Here is a 26,135-nt window from a genome sequence, read left to right as displayed (position 1 = left end):
AATTGTTCGAGGAGCGTTCTGGTAAGTTTCAACACTGCTGTGGGCACTTCATTCACCTGACACGAACCCTGTCGAACATTTATGAGACGTAGTTGTGAGATCCATTCACACCTCAGACTCTGCAAATAGCAGGAAACTGTGGGTAGCTATCCAAACGGCATGAGTCAACCTCTTCACATGGGCATTCCTTCCTCTTATGGAATCGATACCACGACGAGTTGTACTTCGCCGAGCTAGAGGAGAGCCTATACGAAACCCCCTATCCCATGACTTTTGGAATGACAGTGTAAAAAAAGTATCGTTATGTCAGAAGTTTTACTTTTTTTAAAGCAAATTTGGAACTTTCTACGTAGTCGCATAGAAAAATGGTATATTGATAATTTAATGGTCAATAACACAAAATTAACTATTTGACTTCGATTTCTTGTGTATTATAGTATTATCACTATTAACCATCATTATTTAAAACAACTTAGATTTCAAAATAAATATCAGTGCGGTAGCCCTATCATTTTACAAAAATGCTAATATTTATTTTTGCTAACGTCACACAAACAGATCAAATGTTTTCGGCGACGCAAGGAAGGGAATAGATTAAGGTACAGCCCCAGCACTTGCCAGGTGTGGAAAATATGAATCCACGGAAAACCATTTTCTGGACTGCCGACGCACAGAGGAGTATTTCACCTCAAAACCTGGCCAAAATTATCTAGCATAATTTAGCATAATAAGCAATAAAAAGTGATTTAGTGTAATTAGTTAGTACATTGTTCATATATAATACACGAAATCAGACCATCAAATACATATTAATACTTGTACACACTTGTAATATTGATATAATATTAATAGGTAATACATGACGAGGTGGTTTTTTTTGTTTTTTTTTGCTATTGACTTTACGTCGCACCGACACAGATAGGTCTTATGGCGACTATGGAACAGGAAAGGGCTAGGACTGGGAAGGAAGCGGCTGTGGCCTTAAGGTACAGCCTGGTGTGAAAATGGGAAACCACGGAAAACCATCTTCGGGTATGCCGACAGTGGGGTTCGAACCCACTATCTCCCGAATACTGGCCGCACTTACGCGACTGCAGCTATCGAGCTCAGTCATGACGAGTTTAGAGATACGAAACAATTATATGAAAGTCTCTTCCAGAACAACTAGGGGGCCCATTCCATACCAGGAAAATGCACCCCAGACCATAAAAGGCACACCAGCGCCCTGGACCACACCTTCGAGGCAGGCGGGATCCATCGCTTCATGTGGTCTGCGCCAAACACGGTGCCTCCCATCGGCAAGGTGCAGTTAAAATTGTGATTCGTCCGACCCCATCACGTTACGCCATTGTTCCAGTGTCCAGCCCCGGTGAATGGCGACAAATGCGCGTCATTGTGCCCGATGACGTTGGATTAACAGTGGCACCCATGTGCGGCGCCGGCTCCCATACCCCATAGAACCCATGTTCCTACGGATTGTCCACTGAGAGACGTGTCTACCACGGCCTGTGTTGAATTGAGCCGTGATTTGTTGCACGGTTGCCCATCTGTCACTATTGACAATCCGTCTCAGATGTCGCCGGTTACGGTCATCGAGGGTGGCTAGACGGCCGATCATTCGTCTGTTGTGGACGGTGACACCCGCATTCAACCATTCACGATACACCCTGGACACGGTTGATCGTGTGAAGCCGAATTCCCGCACCACTTCCGAAATCGCACTTCCCATCCGTCGGGCACCGACCACCATACCCCGTTCGAACGGTGTCAGCTCACGACGACGTTCCATGTTACACCTGTCACATGCACAGCCACTGCTCACAAGGTCTCCTATACAACTGCTGCTGGCATAGGGGGCGTGTGGTGCGCAAACAACACACCTGCGCATCAGTGCTCCGCTATCCCATGGCATTTGCTTAGTGTATAATAAGCTTATTGTATGGTGTTGCAGTTAACCTTCAATACAAATGTGATGTAGGTGTGAACTGTGGGTTTTGAAATGTCAGAGAAGTGACTTGGATAAGACATATAAGAAAGAAGGAAGTTACGGTTGAATAAGAATAATTATAAAATCTGTTCAGATAATTTCCAGGTCAACAACTTTACAAAGCCCCGACTATACAGCGAAGGGTATGTTATATTCTTACTCTAACTGTATGTAAATATTGACAATTATTGTGGCATACCAAACAGCAGCGCATTTCATATCTTGAATACGTGTCTAATTTCAGTCTTTAAATAATAAGCCGCTAAATAATAATTCTTTCATTTATCCAGAATTGGTTCAGCAACTCTGAACAACACTTTCTTTCTAGATGTAATTTATTTATCCATTTCCGTATGCGAATTTCCACTGATACTTTAAATCCGCGCGAGTTTCCAGGTCACACCATTACGGGCGCCACTTGCGAATTGTCTCCCATTTTAACAAGGTTAAATCCAGAAGTGGCCTGTGTTGTCTATACAGTATTTAGTATAAATACAATCAAAAGTGCAACGTGTATATTTTTATACATAGAATGAACATGGTGAAATATTTTTGAAAAACTATCCATTTTCATAGAATCTGTTGGAACTTTAAAAACCTTGTCATGGACAATTCACCTTCCTGAGTTGTAATATTACTGAACTCAACCATGGGCGCCCGCGGGACTTTTTCCGGGGGGGGGGGGCACATTCACAATTTTCTTGAATATAAAAACCAATATAACGTCAGCAACAATCAATCGATCACTACTGATCCGCATTTAGGGCAATCGCCCAGGTAGCAGATTCCCTATCTGTTGTCTTCCTAGCCTTTTCTTAAATGATCGCAAAGAAATTGGAAAATTATTGAACATTTCCCTTGGTAAGTTATTCCAATCCCTAACTCCCCTTCCTATAAACGAATATTTGCCCCAATTTGTCCGCTTGATTTCCAACTTTATCTTCATATTGTGATCTTTCCTACTTTTAAAGACACCACTCAAACTTATTCGTCTAGTGATGTCCTCCCACGCCAACTCTCCTCTGACAGCTCGGAACATACCATTTAATCGAGCAGCTCGTCTCCTTTCTCCCAAATCTTCCCAGCCCAAACTTTGCAACACTTTTGTAACGCTACTCTTTTGTCGGAAATCATCCAGAACAAATCGAGCTGCTTTTCTTTGGATTTTTTCCAGTTCTTGAATCAAGTAATCCTGGTGAGGGTCCCATTCTCTGGAACCATACTCTAGTTGGGGTCTTACCAGAGACTTATATGCCCTCTCCTTTACATCCTTACTACAACCCCTAAATACCCTCATAACCATGTGCAGAGATCTGTACCCTTTATTAACAATCATATTTATGTGATTACCCCAATGAAGGTCTTTTCTTATATTAACACCTAGGTACTTACAATGATCCCCAAAAGGAACTTTCACCCCATCAACGCAGTAATTAAAACAGAGGACTTTTCCTATTTGTGAAATTCACAACCTGACTTAACCCCGTTTATCATCATACCATTGTCCACCGTCCATCTCACAACACTATCGAGGTCACCCTGCAGCCGCTCACAATCTTGTAACTTATTTATTACTCTGTACAGAATAACATCATCTGCAAACAGCCTTATCTCTGACTCCACTTTACACATATCATTGATATATATAAGAAAACATAAAGATCCAATAATACTGCCTTGAGGAATTCCCCTCTTAATTATTACGGGGTCAGATAAAGCTTCGCCTACTCTAATTCTCTGAGTTCTATTTTCTAGAAATATAGCCACCCATTCAGTCACTCTTTTTTCTAGTCCAACTTGCACTCATTTTTGCCAGTAGTCTTCCATGATCTACCCTATCAAATGCCTTATATAAGTCAATCGCAATACAGTCCATTTGGCCTCCTGAATCCGGGATATCTGCTATATATCTTGCTGAAATCCTGCAAGCTGAACTTCAGTCGAATAACCTTTCCTAAACCCAAACTGCCTTCTATCAAACCAGTTATTAATTTTGCAAACATGTCTAATATAATCAGAAAGAATGCTTTCCCAAAGCTTACATACAATGCATGTCAAACTGACTGGCCTGTAATTTTCAGCGTTATGTCTATCACCCTTTCCTTTATACACAGGGGCTACTATAGCAACTCTCCATTCATTTGGTATAGCTCCTTCAACCAAACAACAATCAAATAAGTATTTCAGATATGGTACTATATCCCAACCCATTGCCTTCAGTGTATCCCCAGCTGCTTTTATAGTTTTCAACTTTTGTATCTTGCTGAAAATATCATTGTTATCATAGGTAAATTTTAATACTTCTTTAGTATTACTCACATCCCCTATCTGGACATTATCCTTGTTACCAACAATCTCTACATACTGCTGACTGAATACTTCTGCCTTTTGAAGATCCTCGCATACACACTCCCCTTGTTCATTAATGATTCCTGGAATGTCCTTCTTTGAACCTGTTTCTGTCTTAAAATACCTATACATACTCTTCCATTTTTCACTAAAATTTGTATGACCAACATTAAATTGTTTACAGAAATTTCCGGGTATAACAGATGCTAGATGACTGTGAGTAAGTTCAGTTTATGGAATAATCTGGTATGATATTAAACAATTGAACATCAACCTTTTTAGAATTCCAGGGTGGGGCAAGCGCTCCCCCTTGCGGGTGCCCATGAACTCAACCATCAATATGTGAAGCTGGATAACAACAATTACGTTCAAGTGTAGTCCAGTGCATTTCCTGTAGCTTGGAGACAGCTGCAGTATGGGGCTGCGTATTGTTGTGGAGGATGATAACCTGTCGAATTGGTTGGTCTCGTCTTTTGCGGCGATATGCAACCCTTGCCTTGTTCAACAACTCGCAGTAGTAAGCAGCATTGATTGTGCATCACCCATTCAAAAAATCAATCAGCAAAATGCCTCTCCAATTGAAAATAAATGGTTGCAAGAACCTTGCCAGCTGACAGTCTAGTCTTGGCTTTCACTGGTGCTGTATCCCCTTTCCTCCGCCACTCCTTACTGGCTTGTTTGGATTTAGTAGTGGTGGACACATGTTTCATCGTAGGTGGCGATCCGACTCAAAAATTCAAACCTTCTTCTGCAAACCTTGCTGTAAACCTCTGACAGACCTCCAAACATCTCAACTTGAGATTTTCGGTCAAAGGGCTAGAGACCCATCTCGAACACACTTTACGGAACTGTAGGTCATTTTTGATAATTGCTTGACAATTCCCACAGCTTGATTCCGACTTGTTCTGCAATTTCTGATACTACCGCCCGCTGTCAATGTCTAAGTGCACAAATGTTTTCGTCTGTAATGCTGGTTCGAAGACGGCGATCGTGTTGCTGATTTTCCACACCTACCAAGACGCATGGCTAGTGCATACCGTGGAGACCACTGCGTAGGCTACTTGAAGCCACCGGCAGTGCCAATGTACTATGAGAGACTGTCTCACTACCAAAAATTGATGCCTGCTTGGCCATCAGATGATATAGATATTGATTCCCATAGGGATTCTGAAATATTTGTCCCGAATGAGTAATTTTATAATACCAATATAAATGGTCTGTTATAGGACATTATAAATTTTCCAGCTAACTCATTCCTGGTTGCCAGCGTTTCACCCCCGTGTGCTAGTTTGGGTTCATCAGTTGGTACCTAGCACACCTACCAAGACACATGGCTAGTGCATTGGTAGTGAGACAAAGTCTCTCATAGTGGATTGGCACTGACGGTGGCTTCAAGTAGCCTACGCAGTAGCCTCCACGGTATGCACTAGCCATGCGTCTTGGTAGGTGTGCTAGATACCAACTGATGAGCCCAACCTAGCACAAGGGGGCAAAACGCTGGTAACCAGGAATGAGTTCACTGGAAAATTTATAATGTCCTATAATGGACCATTTATATTGGTATTATAAATTTACTCATTCGGGACAAATATTTCAGATACCCTATGGGAATCACCATCTATATTTTCCACGCGTTCTCGTCCTTCCTTGAATTTTTTATGCCAGGCACAGGCGTCCTTGTCAATGATCATTGAACTGTGCAGTCAATCTCTGGCAAATTTCTGCCGCTGTAACTCCTTCATGAGCAAGAAATTTTATAATTAAGCATTGCGCAGTAGAGGGTTGCACCTGTTGCTCCGATATCTTGAGCGTTACTGACGAAACGGCGGGAAATATCTAACAGCGTGCTCTCCCCACTCCTAACAGTCCCGCCTAAGCATAGCAGAAACGTGGGGCCAGTCCTACCAACTGTTGATGTTTAGGAACAAAAATCCAGTTTATATTTGATCGACCTTCTACTAGGCCTAGTTCTGTGGACTCATTTAGTTTCATACCTCTTAAATTGTTAAAAACTGAAAAAACTGAGTAATCACCATCGCCTTGGTCTTCCTCTACTTCTCTTACCCTCTATGACCGAATCCTTTATTCTCCTAGATAACCTATCATCCTCCATTTGTCATACATGATCCCACTATCGAAGCCAGTATACACGAACAGCTTCATCCATCAAATTCATTCATGACTTAGCCTTTATCTCATTCTGAGTACCCTTCTGCCATTATTCCCATCAGTTTCTTTTACCAGTATTCATTCTCTCTAGTTTTATGGCTGTTACTTCTAATTTATGAATTATTTTCTAACTGTTCTTGCAGAAAATAAAAATAAGGCAATTGCAAATAAAAGGTATGTTTCAAAACATATTTTAAATTTTTCATTGACAAAATATTTCCAGCTGGTCGTTTTTAGCTCCTGCAGCCATTAGCAATATATATATTGTCCATTGGTCCGTTTATAAGGGTGGGCAATGATATATCGTCAATTAGCAATAATGTTATTGGCTTTACATCCCGCTACTTTTACGGGTTTTGGAGATGGAAGTGCCAGAATTTAGTCCCACAGGAGTTCTTTTTACGTGCCAGTAAATCTACCAACATGAGGCTGACGTATTTGAGCACCTTCAAACACCAAAAGACTGAACCTGCATCGAACCCACCAAGCTGGGGTCAGAAGGTCAGCGCCTTAACCATGTGAGCCACTCAGCCCTGCTCATCAATTAGGCCTAAAAGGGTTAAAAAGGGTTAACTTTCAGTTAAATGAAAAAAAAAACACAGGACCAGAAAAATGAAAATTGAATACTCCCTACACCCTCACAAAGTTAAAACTATCAAGCTCAGAAAGAAACAAGAGTTGAACAAGGGAGATCGACAGGAAAGACCATATATGGAACAAACAAGAAAATTGGTAAAGGAGCAGCATTGTTAGGAAATGGCCTTCTGTGTAGACAAAAAAGTTTTGGATTCAGTAATAGAGGTGAAACCCATCAACAATAGGCTTATGACCTTAAGAATCAGGCATACAAACAAAAAATACACCTTTATTAATGTGCATGCACCAACAAATGGAGACAATAAAAAGGAGCCTGAAAAAACAGAAAGATTCTGGGAAGAACTTGAAACAGAAATGGCCAAAATCGCTAAAAATGATGTGAAAATTCTACTCGGTGATTTCAATGCACAGCTTGGCAGGGAATACAAATACAGGAGGACAGTGGGAGACTATCCAGCCCACAGATTCACCAATAAAAATGGCACACGCTTCATTGAGTTATGCCAACAAAATAACCTCAAAATTATGGCAACATCACTCCGGAAGAATCCCAAAAAGCAAAAAACTTGGCAATCACCCATCCATCATTTAGGAGAATTTTAGATTGATCATGTGGCAATATCATATAATTACCAAAAGGAAATTCATGATGTGCAAGTGCGCAGAGGTGCTAACATCGATTCGGATCATTATTTAAGCAGAATCAAAATTAAATTCACACCCAAAGGGAAATTCAACAGGAAAACATCGGTGATTCCAAAATTTGATCTACACAAAATCAATGACTCCAAAATTTCAGAAGAATGGGAAAAACGACCTGCAGAGAGCTGGTAGAATTTCCAGACTAAAATCATCGAAACGGCGAAGGACCTAATCCCTCTTCGCAAGAAACCAAAACATCCTTGGTGGAATCAAGAATGTGAGACCGCACTAGAAGAAAGGAAAAAGGCATTTCAAAACTACAATTGTAACAAATCAGAAGAAACACAGAAGAAATTCTTCGAAGTTCGCAAGCATGTATCCAATATTTTAAGACAAAATAAACGGAAATACGTCAATGTCCAACTGAAGTCAATTGAAGACAACTTCAAAAATTACAACACACATGATTTCTACAAGACCTTTGCGAACCAAATTAAAGGATATTCCCCACAGAACCTTTGCTTTCGGAAGCAAGATGGTAAACTAGCCTTGACAAATAAGGAAAACTGCCAAGAATTAGCTACATATTTTTCACAGCTTTTAAATTGTCCAGAACCCAAAAAGAGATTCCCGAAAGTACAGCCAGAAATCATACCGGAAAATTCGTCCCCACCAACTCAAGAAGAAATTTATTCACATATCAAGAAACTTAAAGACAACAAAGCATCAGGGGAAGACAGAATTGTAGCTGAACTTCTGAAAAATTTAGGCCCAAATTCACTCAGAGAAATTACACAAATAATCCACAACATTTGGCAAACCAAAAAGCTCCCGGATGACTGGAAGATTGCTCTAATCCATCCACTACATAAAAAAAGGCAGCAAGTTAGATGTAAACAATTACAGAGGAATCTCACTTGTATCAGTCGCATACAAAATACTATCAGCCTGTCTCTTGCATAGAACACAACAACAATTAGAACCCAAATTATCAGAATTTCAAGCAGGATTCAGACCAAACAGGTCATGCCCAGAACAAATTTTCAACCTCAAAACCACACTTAAACTACGAGCCCTCAGACAAAAGCCTACAGTATGCACATTTGTAGATTTCAAAAAGGCATATGATTCGATAGACAGACCCTCACTATTCCAAATTCTAGAATAGAGAGGACTAGATCCCAAAACCCTAGAACTCATAAAACAAACACTAACGGGCACAAAATCTAAAGTGAAATTTATGGGAGAAATTTCAGAACCCTTTGACATTCAAACAGGTGTGAGACAAGGTGATGGACTCTCTCCTATTCTGTTCAACGTCGTCCTAAGACAAGGTTATGGAAGAATGGGAGAAGGAACTCAAGAAACGTGAATCTTGGAAACCGATCCGATTGGGCTTTCCCAAAAACAACATCTACGTACCATACCTCGCATTTGCGGACGATCTGGCGATTTTAACAGAGGATGAGGAGACTGCCATCAAGCAGCTTGAGATACTTAAGGAATCTGCAGAAAAAGTGGGACTACAGATTTCATTTGAGAAAACTAAATTTTTCTGTTCAAAGACAGATATCACGAGCCTGAGAACAAAATACGGTAAAATCGACCGGGTCTCGTACTTTAAATACCTCGGAGAATTCATCGAATCGACAGGCCTTGAGAAGATCTCACAGCAAAACAGTCTCCAAAAAGTCAAGAAGGCATTAGGGTTAGTTCAAGACATCTACAACAAAAAATGCATGTCAAGACAGACAAAAATTCGGCATTGCAACACAGTCATAAAACCAACAGTCCTTTACGCAAGTGAAACATTGTCACTTAACAGTAAACAAGAATTAGAAGAAATAAAAAAGCAAGAGAGGAAGATCATCAGGAAAATCCTAGGAGCAAGATATACCCAAGATGGTTACAGGCTACAATCAATCAAAACAACAAAAAGTTTCAAACATTGAAATTGACATTAAGAAAAGACGAATGAAATTCTTTGGACACCTCACAAGATTACCAGAAAATCGACTGTCAAAAAGAATATTAAATTATGTTAGCTCACTTAAGAATTCAACACCTTGAATGGACGAACTTCGAAAGGACCTCAAAAACGCAAACATATGTGCAACAGACATTTTAGAAAGAGACACCTTCAGACACTAAGTCAACAAGTGGGAAGTTACATCAGAGCAACCAAAGCAAAAACAGTGCAGACCGAAATGGTCGGAAGAACGTAAACAAGCCTTCTCAGAGAGAATGAAAGCCTATTGGAAGAACAAGAAGAACCCAAAGAAAGCTTGATTGAGTTGTTTACTTAACGTCTTCCATTATCGGGAGAATACGCTAATAATAATAATAATTTTCTAATTCGAGTTTCCCAGGTGTGGTGAACCAAACACTCGCTATCTCTTCTTGTCTGCATACATCTTCTGTTCCAGGACATCTTCCCATTTGAGACCTCTCTCTTCCACACCTCGTTTCACTGCGTCTATCAAGTATTACCATGGCCTTCCCCGTGGTCTATTTCCTTGGACAGTAAAGTCGAAATATTTTCTCGCAAGCCTCTCGCTCTTCATTCTCATAATGTGCCCACACCACTGAAGTTTAAACTTCTTTATTTCATTGGTAATGGGAACCTCAGCGTCAGCTACCTTCCTGTTTACTTCAATCCTGATTTTGTCCTTTCGAGTAATTCTAATGAACCTAATTTCTGTTGCCTGAATTCTGCTGAAGTCATCATTTAGTAGAGTACATGTCCCTAAACCATATGTGAGAATCTGTACGAAGTAGGTGTGGTACAGGGTTGATTTTGCTTTTTGTGGTATTTTGTACTCCCAGAGTAGATTTCTGACCTGATTGTAAAAGTCTGATGCTTTGTCTCTCCTGCTGAGCATTTCCTGCTTGACAGTGTTGTCTTTGGAGATAATAATAATAATAATAATAATAATAATAATAATAATAATAATAATAATAATAATAATAATAATAATAATAATATTTTACATCCCACCAACTACTACTTAAAACTTCGGCATTACAAGACTGTTGTTCTTCCGGAAGCCTTGTATGCCTCAGAAATCACATCCCTAGGAGGCCACTCTAAAATTGAAAAATTGAAAAACAAGAACAAAAAATTCTTAGGAAAATATATGGCCCCGTTCATGTAAATGGTATATGGATCAAAATGAAAACTGTAGATTTGTACAAAGCAATCGACAAGTTCACCGATACCGTACGCAGGAGACGATTGAAATTCTATGGCCACATCTGTAGAATGGACAACACTAGATATGCAAAAAACTACTTGGTATAATTAAATCAAAGGTCAAAATAAGCTGGTTAGAGGAAATAAAGCAGGACTTAAAAGAAATGAATATCACAGAATATATCATCAGGGATCGCAAGGCTTTTGGGAATCTGGTTGCAAAGCACACATTCACGGAAAAGGCTAAAAGAACCATAGGGAAGCAATGGACGGAAGAACGCAACAAAGAGCATAGCGAGTTCATGAAGAGATTTTGGGAGGAGAAGAAAAGAAACCATCATCAAGCTAACAAGTTCCAACGCGCTCTGTAAATGGGCATAACGAAGAAAGAAAATAATAATAACAATAATAATAATAATAATAATGTTTTACACCCCACTAACTACCACTTAATTTTTCAGAGATGCTGAGGTGCCAAAATTTAGTCGAGCAGGAGTCCTTTTACACGCCGGTAAATCTAGCAACTCAAGGCTGGTATATTAGAGCACTTTAAAGTACCACTAGAATAAGACCAGAATTTCTACTACCTGAGCCAATCAGCTCAGTTTACTAAGCTGCATATTCCCAAGTAGGAATTTCCTAGGGATCATCCCTTTTGGTAATCTCTCACAACAGGCAGGGGATACTATGAATGAACCATTTATCAACTGTAGCATGAAACAGTCTATAAATGTTTAATGATAATGTCACTTAAAACTCCTGCTGTTCGATATCTGAAAATGAAAAGGACAACAAAATGTTACTGGTGATTGCTGCCACTAATGAACATGCATCATACCTCCAAAAACCAAACTGCATAGCACAACGACCCCAAGGGACCTTGCCCTTCCAAGCCCAGACCTGCAGATTATGAGATGATATGTGGCTGGCACAACAAATTCTCTCAGCTGTTATTCTTGGCTTTCTAGACCGGAGCGGCTATTTCACCGTCAAGTAACTCCTCATACTCACATGGACCAAGTGGTCCTCAAATCAGACCTTGGATCCAGATATAAATCCCTGACCTGGTTGGGAATCAAACTCAGGTCATCCAAGTAAGAGGCAGGCATGCTATTCCTACAACATGGACCCAGCATATCATACCTCTGCTGAATAATAACTGTTCCATTCATTTTCACCACCCACCAAATGCAATTTGTCTTACAGGCTACCATTCATTTTTAATCACTACTTCTTCACATAAAAGTTGGAAAATTTTCAAACTGCCCTGTCAAGTTCTCCCTAAATATTAATCCCAGTAAGGCTCTGAAATGGCATTACCATAATAAGAACTCACATATGCCTATATGCTTTCATACAAAGGATAAACTATTCAGAGCTATCACACTTCCTAGTCACAGAAGCAAAACATCTGCTTTCTGAACAATCAGATGCTATGAATATCATTAGGAGGCAAAGAAATTCTGTTGGGGTCAATGACACAATCTAATGAATAATTATCTCCTATTTAAAGGCTTGCTGAGAATACAACTATCTAGTGCATGGTCAATGTCCACCAGATCTGATCTTGTCAGAAACAGACCGAAATGCACAGATAAGATTTTTGCACACTTTTCTTATCAATACTTAAAACAACATCCCTTCAACTGCAATAAATTCTTCACTGATAACAATACAGTATTCATGAGCTAGATTGGCCAAGGAACTCTCCTGACATCAACCCCGGGGAAAACTTGTGGGCTAATTGGAAAAGGAGACTCACAAAAACTTAACTGTTCTGCAAAAATATGCATGATAAGAGTGTCTAGTTGGAGTGTGGTATCACGAACTTATACACTCAAAGTGGAACCTAAGCCAAATAGTGTAACAAGTTAATTCAACTTATAAAACAGAAAATGAAGACATTTTAGCTACATAATGAAATACATATTTTTTACAATTGGCTTTATGCTGCACCAGCACAGATACTGTATGTCTTATGGCAACGATGGAACAGGAAAGAGCTAGGAGTGGTAAGAAAGCGGCCGTAGCCTTAATTAAGGTACAGCCTCAGCATTTGCCTGGTGTGAAAATGGGGAAACCACGGAAAATCATCTTCAGGGCTGCTGAGAGTGGGGTTCAAACCCACTGATTTTATCTCCCGAATGCAAGCTCGCAGCTGCGCACCTCTAACCACACAGCCAACTCGCTCGGTTTACGAAAGGTTAAAGGTATATAACAGACGAATAAGACAAAAACGTTAAAAATGCATGTGTTATTGTAGTGTTATGATTAATTCACAAGGGACTGTACAATATATCAAAAGAATAGAACTAAGGGAGGTTGAACAAGAAAGATAAAAGAAAAAGAGCTTGGCAGAAGTGGAACTATGTCAGAAACACTAATTTCAGTACCACAACTCACAAGCTCTTTACAAGCTGACTAGATTTCTTTTTACAAAGGAAATCTTACTTATATACAATAGGCTACATTACTGTAGGCCTATTTATCGTATTAATACATAAAACTTATAAATGCTATTAAAATTATTCATGAATAAGGCTCCAATTTTTTTTTTAATGAGGGCAGCCATTTAAATGTGCAGTGATGATATGCAAAATAAAAGATGAATATACAGTCTACAAGAGGCACGGAACAACACTACTGCAATCTCTGAAGAGCAGAGTAACAACATTAACAAATGCATGTAATACTGATAATATTGCAAAAATATACAATAGGAAACATGCTGACCAGCCTTGAATTACCATATTGCTTTCTTTAGTTGTCTTCATTGTGGGATGGTGGTGGTGGTGATTGTTCTTTTAAGAGGAAGTACATTTGATCCTCCCCTTTGAACCATGTAGGCCTACCTTGCCACAGTGGGGAGGCTTGAGTATCCCAATGAAGCAGGTAGCTGAGCCGTAGGTATAACCATATCGAATGGGTATCTGTCGAGACCAGACTAAGGAATGGTTCTTCGAAGTAGGGTAGCAGCCTTTCGGAAATTGCAAGGGCGGCAGTTTAGATGATTGACTGGTCTTGTAATAATAATTAACATGGCTTAGCTGTGTTGATACTGCTACACAGCTGAAAGAAACTGGAAACTACAGCAGTAACTAACCCCCGAGGACATGCAGCTCTCTCTGTATAAATGATCCAACTGATGATGGGTTTCTCCCAGGTACAATATTCCGGAGGTAAAATAGTCCCTCATTCGGATCTCCAGGTGGGGACTACACGAGAGGGGGCAATCATCAGGAAGATGGATACTGACATTCTGTGAGTCGGAGCATGGAATGTCAAGCAACTACAGAATTATCAACTCAAAATCAAACAGGGGAAATGCAGGAGTTGGTTTAATAATGAATAAGAAAACAGCGCAGCGGGTAAGCTACTACAACCAGCATAGTGGAAGAAATGTTGTTGAGATAGACACCAAACTAATACTCATCACAATAGTGCAGGCCACATGCCTACTAGTTCAGCAGATGAAGAAATCAAAAGAATATATGAAGATATAGAAGATTTAATACAATATGTAAATGTGATGGGAGACTGAAATGCAGTGATACGCCAAGGAAGAGAAGGTAGCATAGTAGGAGAATTCGGAGTGGGACAAAGGAATGACAGAGGAAGCCGGTTGGTTGAATTCTGCACCGATCATAACTCAGTCCTTGGTAACACTTGGTTTAAACACCACAAACGACGGCTGTATACATGGACGAAACCTGGAGACACTGGAAGGTGTCAAACAGAGTTCATTATGATTGGGCAGAGATTCAGAAACCAGGTGCTGGATTGCAAGACTTTCCCAGGAGCAGATGTGGACTCTGTCCACAACCTGTTGGTCATGAAATGCCATCTGAAGTTGAAGAAATTGAAGAAAGGAAGGAATGCAAGGAGATGGATTCTAGACAAGTTCACAGAAAAGAATGTGAGGCATTGTTTCCAGGAACATGTAACACAAGGACTAAATGAAAAGGCTGAAGGAAACACAATAGAGAAAGAATGGACAATTGTGATGAAAGAGATCAGCAAGGCTGCTGAAGAAAATTTAGTTAGAAAGGAAAGATCAACTAAGAATCAATGGATAACTCAGGAGATACTAGATCTGATTGACGAACAACAAAACTACAAGGAAAAAAATTAGGTGGATGGAAAAGAATACAGGTGAATAAAGAATGAAGTAGATACAAAGTGCAGGATAGCTAAGGGACAATGGCCAAAAGAGAAGTGGAAGGATGTTGAAGGTTGTCTGGTCCTAGGAAAGGTAGATGTTGTTTACAGGAAAATCAAGGAAACCTTTGGAGAAAGGAAAATTAGGTGTATGAATATTAAGAACTCATATGGAAAACCATTTCTAGGGAAAGACAAGTCAGAAAGATGGCAGGAACATGTCCAACAGTTGTATGAAGGTAAAGAAGTAGAAGGTAGGGTCCTGGAACAAGAAGAGGCTGTTGATGCTAATAACATGGGAGACCCAATTTTGAGGTCAGAATTTGACAGAGCTTTGAGAGACCTAAGTAGGAACAAGGCACCGGGAATTGATGACATACCCTCAGAATTACGGACTGCCTTTGAAGAAACCAGCATGGCGAGGTTATACAGATTAGCGTGTTAAAATATATGTATACGAGTCAAACGCCATCCGATTTTCTGCAGAATGTTGTTATACTTATTCCATGAAGGCTGGAGCTGACAAGTGTGAAAACTACCACACCATTAGTTTAGTATCTCACACCTGCAAAATTTTAACACACATTATTTACAGAAGAATGGAGAGACAAGTTGCAACTGAGTTGGAAGAAGATCAATTTGGCTTCATAAGAAATGTGGGAAGACTTAAAGCAATCCTGATTTTACGCCTGATCTAAGAGGACAAGAGGACAAATTGGGGCAAATATTCATTTATAGGAAGGGGAGTTAGGGATTGAAATAACTTACCACGGGAGATGTTCAATAAATTTCCAATGTCATTGAAATCATTTAAGAAAAGGCTAGGAAAACAACAGATAGGGAATCTGCCACCTGTGCGACTGCACTAAATGCAGATCAGTATTGATTGATTGACCGAATTAAGCCAAGCCCACGTACATGGCGTTCGTAGATCTAGGAACGGCATTCAATAATGTTGATTAGACTAAGCTATTTGAGATTCTGAAGGTGATAGGGATCAGATACTAAGAGAGGAGAATTATCTACAATCTGTAAAAAAATCAGTCTGCAGTGATAAGAATTAAGGAGGCAGCAATCCAGAAAGGAGTGGGGCAAGGCTGCAGATTGTCCACTCTCCTTTTCAATTTTTACATAGAGTAGGCGATAGAGGAAATCAAAGAGGAATTTGGAAGGGGAATCAAAGTCCAAAGAGGAAATAAAAACCCTGAGATTTGCCGATATTATTTTATCTGACTCTGCAAAAGATCTGGAGAAACTGCTGAATGGTACGGATAGTCTTGAGGAAGGAATAAAAATGAAAATCCACAGCCTGTTTCCAGTCATTAGACCAGGTCAGGAATGGAATGAAGCCCCGATCTATCGTCGAGGATAGGAAATGTGCCGGCTGCCGAAGCCTGTCACACTCCTCTGGGGCAATGATGAATGACTGACAGATGAAATGAAATGTTAATGGAGAGTGTTGCTGGAATTAAAGACGACAGGGAAAACTGGAGATGATGATGATGCTTGTTGTTTAAAGGGGCCTACCATTGAGGTCATCGGCCCCTACGGTATGAAATGAGACGAAATGCAATTTAAAAGTACAAAATTTATCCACTGACCAGAATTCAAGTGAAAGTGAATTGATGAATATGAGTTTAAAACAATCAGTGGATATGACCCCCAATGCCTCACAATTCCAGAAACAATATTACTGACCAAGGGAATGCTTCCAAAGCACCAAGCACAATCCTGAATCGATGATGCTTGTCTAAAGGGGTTCAATATCCATGTCAACGGTCCCTCATAATGGCACTTATCGCTAGTAAAGCAGAACCATAGTATTTCTCAAGTTGCGGTACTAATCAAAGGTAAAGTAAACTCACGGTGTTCCAAACATTATGGTACTACTCACAAGTATTGTACGTCGTACAGGTAACGCAGACCTCTGGTGTTTCTCACATAATGTCGCCACTCATAGGCAACGAAAACCCAGAGTGTTGGCAAGGGCCACGATGGGCGTGAAAATGAAAGACTCCCAAGGTCTTGAATGCTCTAATACCGTTGGGGTCAGAAAATAACAAGAGCCGACCAAGGGAGGTCGGACAAGACAGGTGAAAGTGAGGAGCCTGGCACAAGTACGTGGAAGAAATGCCAGGACTCAGCTAAGGGCCCCATGGTCACCAACCCACACTTCCAAGTAGAGAGCCCTTGGGGCCCCTTTTAGTCGCCTCTTATGACAGGCAGGGGATACCGTGGGTGTATTCTTCATTTGTGTGCCCCACCCACAGGGGGTAGGGAAAACTGGAGTATCCGGAGAAAAACGTGTCTTGCCTCCACTTTGTACAGCACAAATCTCACGTGGAGTGACTGGGATTTGAACCGTGGTATCCCGCGGTGAGAGGCTGGCGCACTGCCGCCTGAGGCACGGAGGCTCTTGAGGAAGGAATACAAGATGAATATAAAGAAGTCTAAATAATGAAGTGTGGTCAAACAAGGTCAGATGATGCAGGAAATATTAGATCAGGAAAATGAAGTCTTAGGCTAAAGGAAGTAGATGAGTATTGTTACTTGGGTAGTAAAATAACTAAAGAAAAGGAGGAAATAAAATGCAGACTAGCACATGCAAGAAAGGCCTTTCTTAAGAAAATTATTCACCTCGAACAAAGATATAGGAATTAGAAAGATATTTTTTTAATACTTTTGTCTGGAGCGTGTCATTGTTGGGAAGTAAAACATGGACAATAACTAGCTCAGAAAGAAAAATAATAGAAGCTTTTGAAATGTGGTGTTACAAAAGAATGCTGAAGGTGAGATGGGTAGTCAGAATCATAAATGATGAGATACTGAATCGAATTGATGAGAGGAGATTGATTTGGCTAAATTTGACCAGAAGAGAGAGAATGATAGGACACATCTTAAGACACCCAGGACTTGTACAGCTGTTTTTGAGGGAAGTATAGGTGGTAAGAACGGTAGGGGTAGACCAAGGTACAAATATGACAAGCAGATTAGAGCACATGTAGGATGCAGTAGTTACATGGAAATGAAAAGTTTAAAACAGGATAGTGTGTTATTGAGCGCTGCATCACACCAGTCTATGGACTGATGACTCAAACAACAAACTCATTACCAGTAGATCTTTTCTCACTTGTGGCAGATATTGTAATTTTGCCCAATCACCACCATCTGATGGTAATATATAAGAAGAAATACAAAAGAACTGAATAAGTAGATTTAAGGGTAACCAGATCTTACTCCCATCTACTCACCAGAAAATGAGAATGATGAAATCTAAAGTGGCAATAATTGTTTTAGGAGGAAGTACAACCAGGCAACCATCCTCTATTAATATTAATCAGAGGGGAAAAATGGAAGGGGTTCAACACTTTGAAAAATGAAGGTATCAGCCAAAGAAACACGGGCCACAAATGGCATAAAGGGCTCCCTAGGATTCGCAAATCTGACACTGCCAGGGTCAATAAAGAACAAGAGTTGATCAAGGGAGGTTGGATAGGAGACAAAAATAAGGAGTCTGGCACAAGAGGAAACAATACCAGGATTCAGCTAACGGCCCTCTGGTTACCAACCCATGCACCCAATTAAAGAGCCCCTGGGACCCCATTTATCTCCCCTTACGACAGGCAGGAGATACCGTGGATGTTATTCTACCACCCCGACTCACAGGGGGAGATGAAATCTAATGTGATTACCATACCATTGCAATCATTTTCTAGCATATAAAATGAGAGTTAGAATATCTTTTTACTACATAAATCTTCATGAAGAGAGGCCAAATAATCATTCCTGGACCTGAGTCCCTTCAATGCTTTAATAAGATCTTTTAAGCATTCAGCATTGGTAGACCAGCAGAAATAAGCTTGTAAATTCTAGCACAATCTTAGCATCCAAAACCTCAACCAATCACCACACACAGATTCTAATATCAGCAGTAGGCCTATAGTATATAGAGTTGGAGATGATGCTCCGCAAGTCTGTGAAGCGAGTCTAAATGTGATATCATTTCATATTCTCAGGCGGACAGGTCGCCTATCGGCATCAACTCAAAAGACCTACACCAGGGGCCACAAGATATTTTCATTATTTCATACTCTTACTGGCAATATCTACATAGGCCTATTTTTTTTTTAGATTCTACGTAGGTCCCCAACCAATCCTGATATTAATGCATAAAGTGTAGTTTTTCTGAGTAACTGATCAACTTACTTCCTGAATATATAGGCCTATGTTTCAGATCTTCTCAAGTAAGACACATTTCAACATATTTAAATGATTGCTTATTTATTTTTGTTTATAAATGTAATCTAGGTCTATAGATCAATTCAACAGCAAATGTAAATCAGGAGTAGGCTAACTTACTGTTTATATCTTGCTATACCTGTATGCAGATACTAACAAGGCTAGTTTCAGATAAACCTAAATAACTCTTGAACAATGTCTAGCCTACATTTTAAGGAAAGCTTTCAATTACTCAACCCTAATAAAAAGCTCTCATTAAATAGTTTGGGGGAGAGATTATTTGGCTTGCTGTAATTTTCCTTAAATATCAACAATACTAAGATGATGCATACAGACGAATAAACAGACATAGGCCTACATTAAAATTTGACAGTATGAGGAAGTATTGTTTAAAAATACAGTAAAATAAAAACAATAAACGCAACTTCATCTTGTGTAGACAGAGTCTTTGAAGCAAACGCTTTTTAAAATACATATGTGGATGATATCTGAAATTAATCCACTAGGTACACTAATTGCAGAAATAAGCATCAAACTGAAAACAATGGCCTACATCAATTAGCAAAACATCATACTGGAATCTGAAAAATACTGCAAAAGGAACATTTCGATTCAACGAGTACAAAGATGACAATAATAATACCGTAATAATATCATTGGTTTTATGTCCTACTACCTGTTTTCATGTTTTTTGGAGATACTGGAATTCTGTCCCATAGCCGAGTTATTTTATGAGCTAATAAACCTACAGACACAGGACTGGTGTATCCGAGGACATCCAAAATACCACAGGACTACGCCAGGATTTAACCCATCACCTTGGGCTTTAAAATGCCAGCACCATTACTACCTGAATCACTCAGCTCAACTGTACATTGACATGTTGGCCCTTTGGTCTAAGGACAGTGAGCCGCCTGCCTCTTACCAGGAGGCCCAGGATTCAATTCCTGGAGAGGTATGGGATTTCTATGCAGATATGAGAACTGGTGATAGTGATTGTTTTACAAGGAAGTACAACTGGGCAACCATTCGATATTAAGCCTAACACCAATCTGAGGGAAAACAGAAGAGGTATGACACTCTGAAGAATGAACGTACTATCAAAAAGAAGGGGAAGGATCATAAAGAGCATGAAATGATAGAAACACTAGGCCTCGCAAACCTAATATTGTTGGGGTTGGAAAAGAACAAGAATTGACCATGGAAGGTCAGGTAGAAAAGATGAAAGTGAGAAGCCTGACACACACAAATGAAAGTAATGCCAGGCTCAGCCAATGGACCCATGGTCACCAACATACACTCCCAAGATTAAAGCCCTTGAGGCCCCCTTTCAATTGCCTCTAATGGCAGGCAGAAAATAAGTAACCATGGATGTATTCTACCACACCAACCCACAGGAGTAATCTGAAGGCTGGTTCGAGGTTCACTCTGCCTATGTTTGAACAACTGAAAAGCCATATGACAGTGAGAAGGCAAACCTGGTCCAAAAAGCCAAGAATAACGACCGAGAGTATCTACAAGTCTTTAGCCTGAGCAAAGGTTGGTTAGTAGCCAAGGCCTATGAGCACCATCATGAGGTTTATTTGTTTGTTGTTTGCATATATAAATATACTTGAGAGGATAGCTACTCCTGGAGAGGAAAAACATTCTCTGCCCCATAATCAGAAAACACGGGTGATACAAGCGGGCCACGTAACACTAAAATCAGACGGTTCAACTTCAATAATGCTTATGTATATCAGCCCAGGTCGGAACACAAAAACTAAGCTAAAAGTATTATCTGCGCACCTTTTCTGGATACATTTACACCCTAGTGCTGAATTGGTCGACCTCGGCAATCTTCGAGATTCGTACTGGCAACATTTGAAACACAAACTATGAATCGCTTATGCATCGCTGTGCGACATCTGGCGTACACTTTACGTACTAGTACTGTTGTTATTTACACAGCAAAGACAAACTATAGAATTCACTCTAGGAATAAGATTCGCATCGAGAAATGTTATATAATGTGTGTGTGACACAGTTGTTGGCTTAAGATAACAAAGGTTTAGCAAAATTCATATCGATTGATCATATTATCGATTCAATTCAGATTTCATTTCCATTCAGTTGGCAGTACTACTGGAACCGGAACTACTCCCTCCTTACTCCTCACACCCGTACACAAAAATATCGATAAAAAGTGCGCAGATAATATACAGATATCAGTTGAACGACACCAAAGGACAACAAAAAGCATTGAAACAGAAAGCCTTCCAGCTCAAGACTGTTTTAACGATCAATATTTCAGTTTTTTTTTTTTTTTTTCATCATGCTTTTAAAAAAACTTTTTAACTAACATTTCATTTTGTGTGTTTCCTACGTTTTTAATGCATCATACATGTCTTACTGAGGACGACCCAATGCCGGGTAGAAACATGTCTATTTATGTGTGAACTTTAGTCTTAATTGGATGTAAAAATATATACAGTATTGACTAGGAGGATTTAAAAAATTTTGTACAATTTTGTAAGAAGTTCAACAGTCAATACAGATTCTACAATGAGATTCATAGTCTATCAATTAGCCCTAGAGAAGACATCAATCTGCGTTACCTGTCAGGTAAAAATCTAGTAGGTCTACGACACAACATGCAACTGTCCAAAGTACCAGACATGGCCTTTGAGACAATACTGTACGTAACATGTCAGTAGTGTGCACAGACTATGAACGGTACGGTAACCAAATTTTTTTTTTTTTTTACAATTTGCTTTACGTAACACCGACACAGATAGGCCTAGGTCTTATGGCGACAACGGGATAGGAAAGGCCTAGGAGTGGGAAGGAATCGGCCGTGACCTTAAGGTACAGCCGCAGCATTTGCCTGATGAAAAGGGGAAACCACAGTAAACCATCTTCAGGGCTGCCAACAGTGGGGTTCGAACCCACTATCTCCCGGATGCATGCTCACAGCATGGTCAACTCGCCCAGTGAGGTCACAACTAACCGCATGTCCAATTCACCCGGTAAGGTAAGCAAATTAATCTCTACCATAGCTGATTTATACATTTCCAAGTAGTAGAACCACTAACGCAGCAAAAAGTAGCACTCATCAAAAATATTTTGTAATACAATTCTAGTCTCAACATGTTCATCTATGACAGTCTTCGTTCATTCTATACGTGTCACATATTAATGCTTAAAATTAATTTCACAGTTATATTCCAGCACAAAAACTGGTGACCACTATGAATAGTTCATAAAAATTAACAGAGAAGAGAGACCCAAAGCTAAAGTTTACATAGCACAGGATCATTCATTATATGAAATCATGTTGATCTGTTACATAGAACTTCCAACTGAACATAATAGAATACAATAATGCCCAGTAGTACCTCATTTTAAAACAATAGGCTAATCCCCTCCACATTTCTGCTACTGATCTTCCTTCACATCGCACCATTCTCTATTTTACATGGATAATTTTGATTTTAAACCACTTGGACATAGGCCTACATCAGAAGCCCTCTTCTACAAACTCTCACATCAATTCCTTTATATTCTACCAGAATAAGTTTCCTTGATCACTATTGTTGTCATTTCACTGGCCACGCGTTGCTATTTCACATAGAGATTATTAAAATGCAGATAATCGGAATCATAGATATGGTGCGTTTCTAGTAACATGACAGAGAGAGAACATTTGTAATATGAACTATACATCAAAAACTTTTGAAATAAAAATATTAAAGCTCAAACAGCATGTACAAATAGGCCTACGATTATCCATAACCTAAAAGTAATTCTTCCCAATCAACTCTGTCTAATGACAGAAAAATTAGGCTGTGTTATTCAGTGCTCTGGGCACAAAATGTCCCAGTAATTCTTCAAACAAACGAAAAAGCATAAAATACGGCAATGTAAGTTACACCAGGCTGACATTCAAGGACAAAATAGCATTTACAGATTTATTTTGAAAATGTATAGGGCTCAAATGACAAACTTTCACCCTGCAATTCCAACAACTCAGAGTCCGTCCATAATTAGCAGACAATGGAATGACAAGTAGGACGTCAGAAGCAAATAATGCACTTCCTTAGCGCAAAGTGAAACTGTACCTTGGGTTTGTAGAACCATTTCCTTATGGATTCCATCTTCTAAATAAAATGCACAGGTGTCGTTAGGAACACTTAGCAGAAAAATGGATAACACGTCAACCTTTCTAAAATAATCATTGTCACATCTCTAACTACCACGGGTTTTAAACATCGCAAAGTCTCACAAACAACGTAATACCTCAAAAACTTTCGCGAACGAAAAGTGTCAGGTAGGTAAAGAAATGGAGAAACAAGTGAAATCTGCGGGGCGATGAGTCATTCGCGCATGCGCGAAAGTTCCAGAGTTGCTTGAAAGCGCTGTGTGGTTACAACCCACTACTAGCAGCTAGAGCGATGAAAAGATTCTGCGCAGGACTATTAGGAATAAAAACTTCATTCACTCAGCGCAGAGGGATGGATATTTTGATGTTATTAAACTGAAAAAAAGTAAAGAACAATGTATTCATAATTAAAGCGTAATTACTTAATAACTGTTTCCATTCAACTATGTTTCGAAGCTTCCACCCTCTACTTTGTAGCGAATGATAACTCCCCCTCCCCTAAATTGACACGTGGGTGTAGGGTTGAAAGAGAAAACAAATGAAAAAAAACCTCCGTTAGATGCGCGGTAAATTGGGATCTCAAACGCGGAGTATATAATCCACTGCCCAGGATAAGACCCTGGCAGATATTCTAAACGCATAGGACAATTACGACATCGGTTATCTCCTGTCATATTCACCGGCTGCAGAACATCCTTCATTTCGAAGACATCATTTCTAAAAGTAAGTTGAAAAATCTCATCAAGAGTTCATCATTGCGTTTTTTTTCTTCTGGAAAGAGAAATCTAAAGGGCAAGTCGATGAATGCGATAACGTACTCCAAGGGGAAGATAGTGTTCTTTATGAAAATCGACTAGTAGATAAATAGTAAATATTTCTGGCTAAAATCGTGTTCACGTAAAAATATGCGAATAAAAATAATCGTCAGTAGTTGATAAAGGTGATCAATGTGATAAAATCGACAAACCTTCCTCTTTAATTTTCTTAATTTCAGATGAATGATTAAAATTGACTGTTGCAACATGATCTTAATTTTACACTATGTCGTTAAATATTATGGGTGGCTGCCAGAGGACTAGTTTTCTTCGAAAATGAACCGTTCAAACATTACTAAACGTAATTCTTTGAAAAGTGATACCGGCAATGTCCATTTGCGATTGGAGACTTGAACGTAGCAGGTTTCGAAATAATACTACTGGCCCATAAATTCGTTCCCTGCTCTAGGAAAGTATTTACCCTGAGGTCATAAACTGACAGCCATAGTTTCACAACACGAAAGTCCTGGAAGCAATCAGATTTCACTTAATTCAAGTGGCATTTCAATGGCAATCAATAGGAACTTTATAGGTTTCCAGAAATATGTTATCAAGGCTTGGTATTAAGAAACTTCGTTTAGAGTAGCATTTTTTTTCATAGCTGTTCCAATTTTCTGTAAGGGGCCATTATTGGTTTTACGTCCCACTAACTACTTTTACGGATTTCGGAGACGCCGAGGTGCCGGAATTTCGTCCCTCAGAAGTAGTTTTATGTGCCGGAACCGACACGGGACTGATGTATTTGAACACCTTCAAATACTACCGGACTAAGACAGGATCAAACCTGCCAACTTGGGTTCAGAAAGTCAGCGCCTTAATCGTCTGAGCCACTCAGCCCCTGCTGTTCTTGATGAATCACTTCTATCGTCTCTTGTATCTATAATGGATGAAATACAACCAGCCTCAAGAACGAATCCGTCCGGAGAGAGAGGGATTCGGACTCCGCTAGCTCGATCGTATATCCGAGAAGAAAATTACCATAAAACCATTATGAAATTGGTAGAATAATTTATTTATAGTAAAAGACGATTTTAGTGAAGTTACACAAGTCTGATATTTCCAAGTGATTAACCCTAATGTGATACTGAAGTCTGTCTTCACAACGGCATACAAGCAAACGCGAGATTCAAGAAATCAAATCCGCTTTTGCAGTCAAGTGAGTTCACTCACATTCGACGACATGCCGTCGAAGGTACACCATTCGGAATCTACAGATGTAATTGTAATGTAATTTGCCTGCATTATTTTTCAGCCATACTCAAGCATTGTGGTATTTTCAAGTTCCAATTGTAGATTGAGAATTTACGGTATCGCTACATTCCCTATCTGAATGGTAAACCTTGCAGACAATGTTTCTATACTTAAAGCATAACTTAAATCTTCAAAATGAATAAGCTCAAGGCAAAATTTAAAAAAATAATACACAGTCTTACATGGTAACACAGCATTAATCGTTCTCTGTTTTGTACAATGTTATGGAACGATTGTGGGTCCTATTGTTTGACTCTGACGTTCATCATATGTATTTTATCTTAAAACATGCGTTCTTACTGCGATCACCACCCTGTCTAATGGTCAATGTGAGGCTGAGTCACTCAGATTGTCGACGTACTGGCCTTTCGAGCCAAAGTTGGTGGGTTCGATTCCGGCTCAGTCCGGTGATGTCAAAAGGTGCTCAGATAAGCTATATCGTGAAGGTAGATTTTCCGGCACGTAAAATATTGGTCAGCGTAGCTTATTGATATTCAGTTAGTCCCACGTTTGAGGCTCCTGCTCGTGTGATAATAAAAGACCTATCTGACGAAAAATGTTACTTCCTTAATTGCGGGTAAGATTTGTAGAATT

The 26,135-nt window shown here is 39.6% G+C and overlaps 1 protein-coding gene across 2 annotated transcripts in view; it reads right to left on the bottom strand.

Annotated features, from left to right (window-relative positions):
* LOC136878907 (lateral signaling target protein 2 homolog) overlaps positions 1-23,651 on the bottom strand; it is a 212,828-nt gene extending 189,177 nt beyond the window's left edge. For both annotated transcript variants that reach the window (XM_067152505.2, XM_067152506.2), the window contains exon 1: positions 23,435-23,651. In XM_067152505.2, coding sequence (XP_067008606.2) covers positions 23,435-23,470 — 36 coding nt within the window. In that variant the 5' untranslated portion in view covers positions 23,471-23,651. The remainder of the gene's footprint in view (positions 1-23,434) is intronic.
* Positions 23,652-26,135: the final 2,484 nt, after the last annotated feature.

This window comes from Anabrus simplex, chromosome 8 (genome assembly GCF_040414725.1).
Source record: "Anabrus simplex isolate iqAnaSimp1 chromosome 8, ASM4041472v1, whole genome shotgun sequence".
In the NCBI taxonomy this organism is placed as follows: Eukaryota; Metazoa; Arthropoda; class Insecta; order Orthoptera; family Tettigoniidae; genus Anabrus; species Anabrus simplex.
This window is presented reverse-complemented; position numbering and strand designations above follow the sequence as displayed.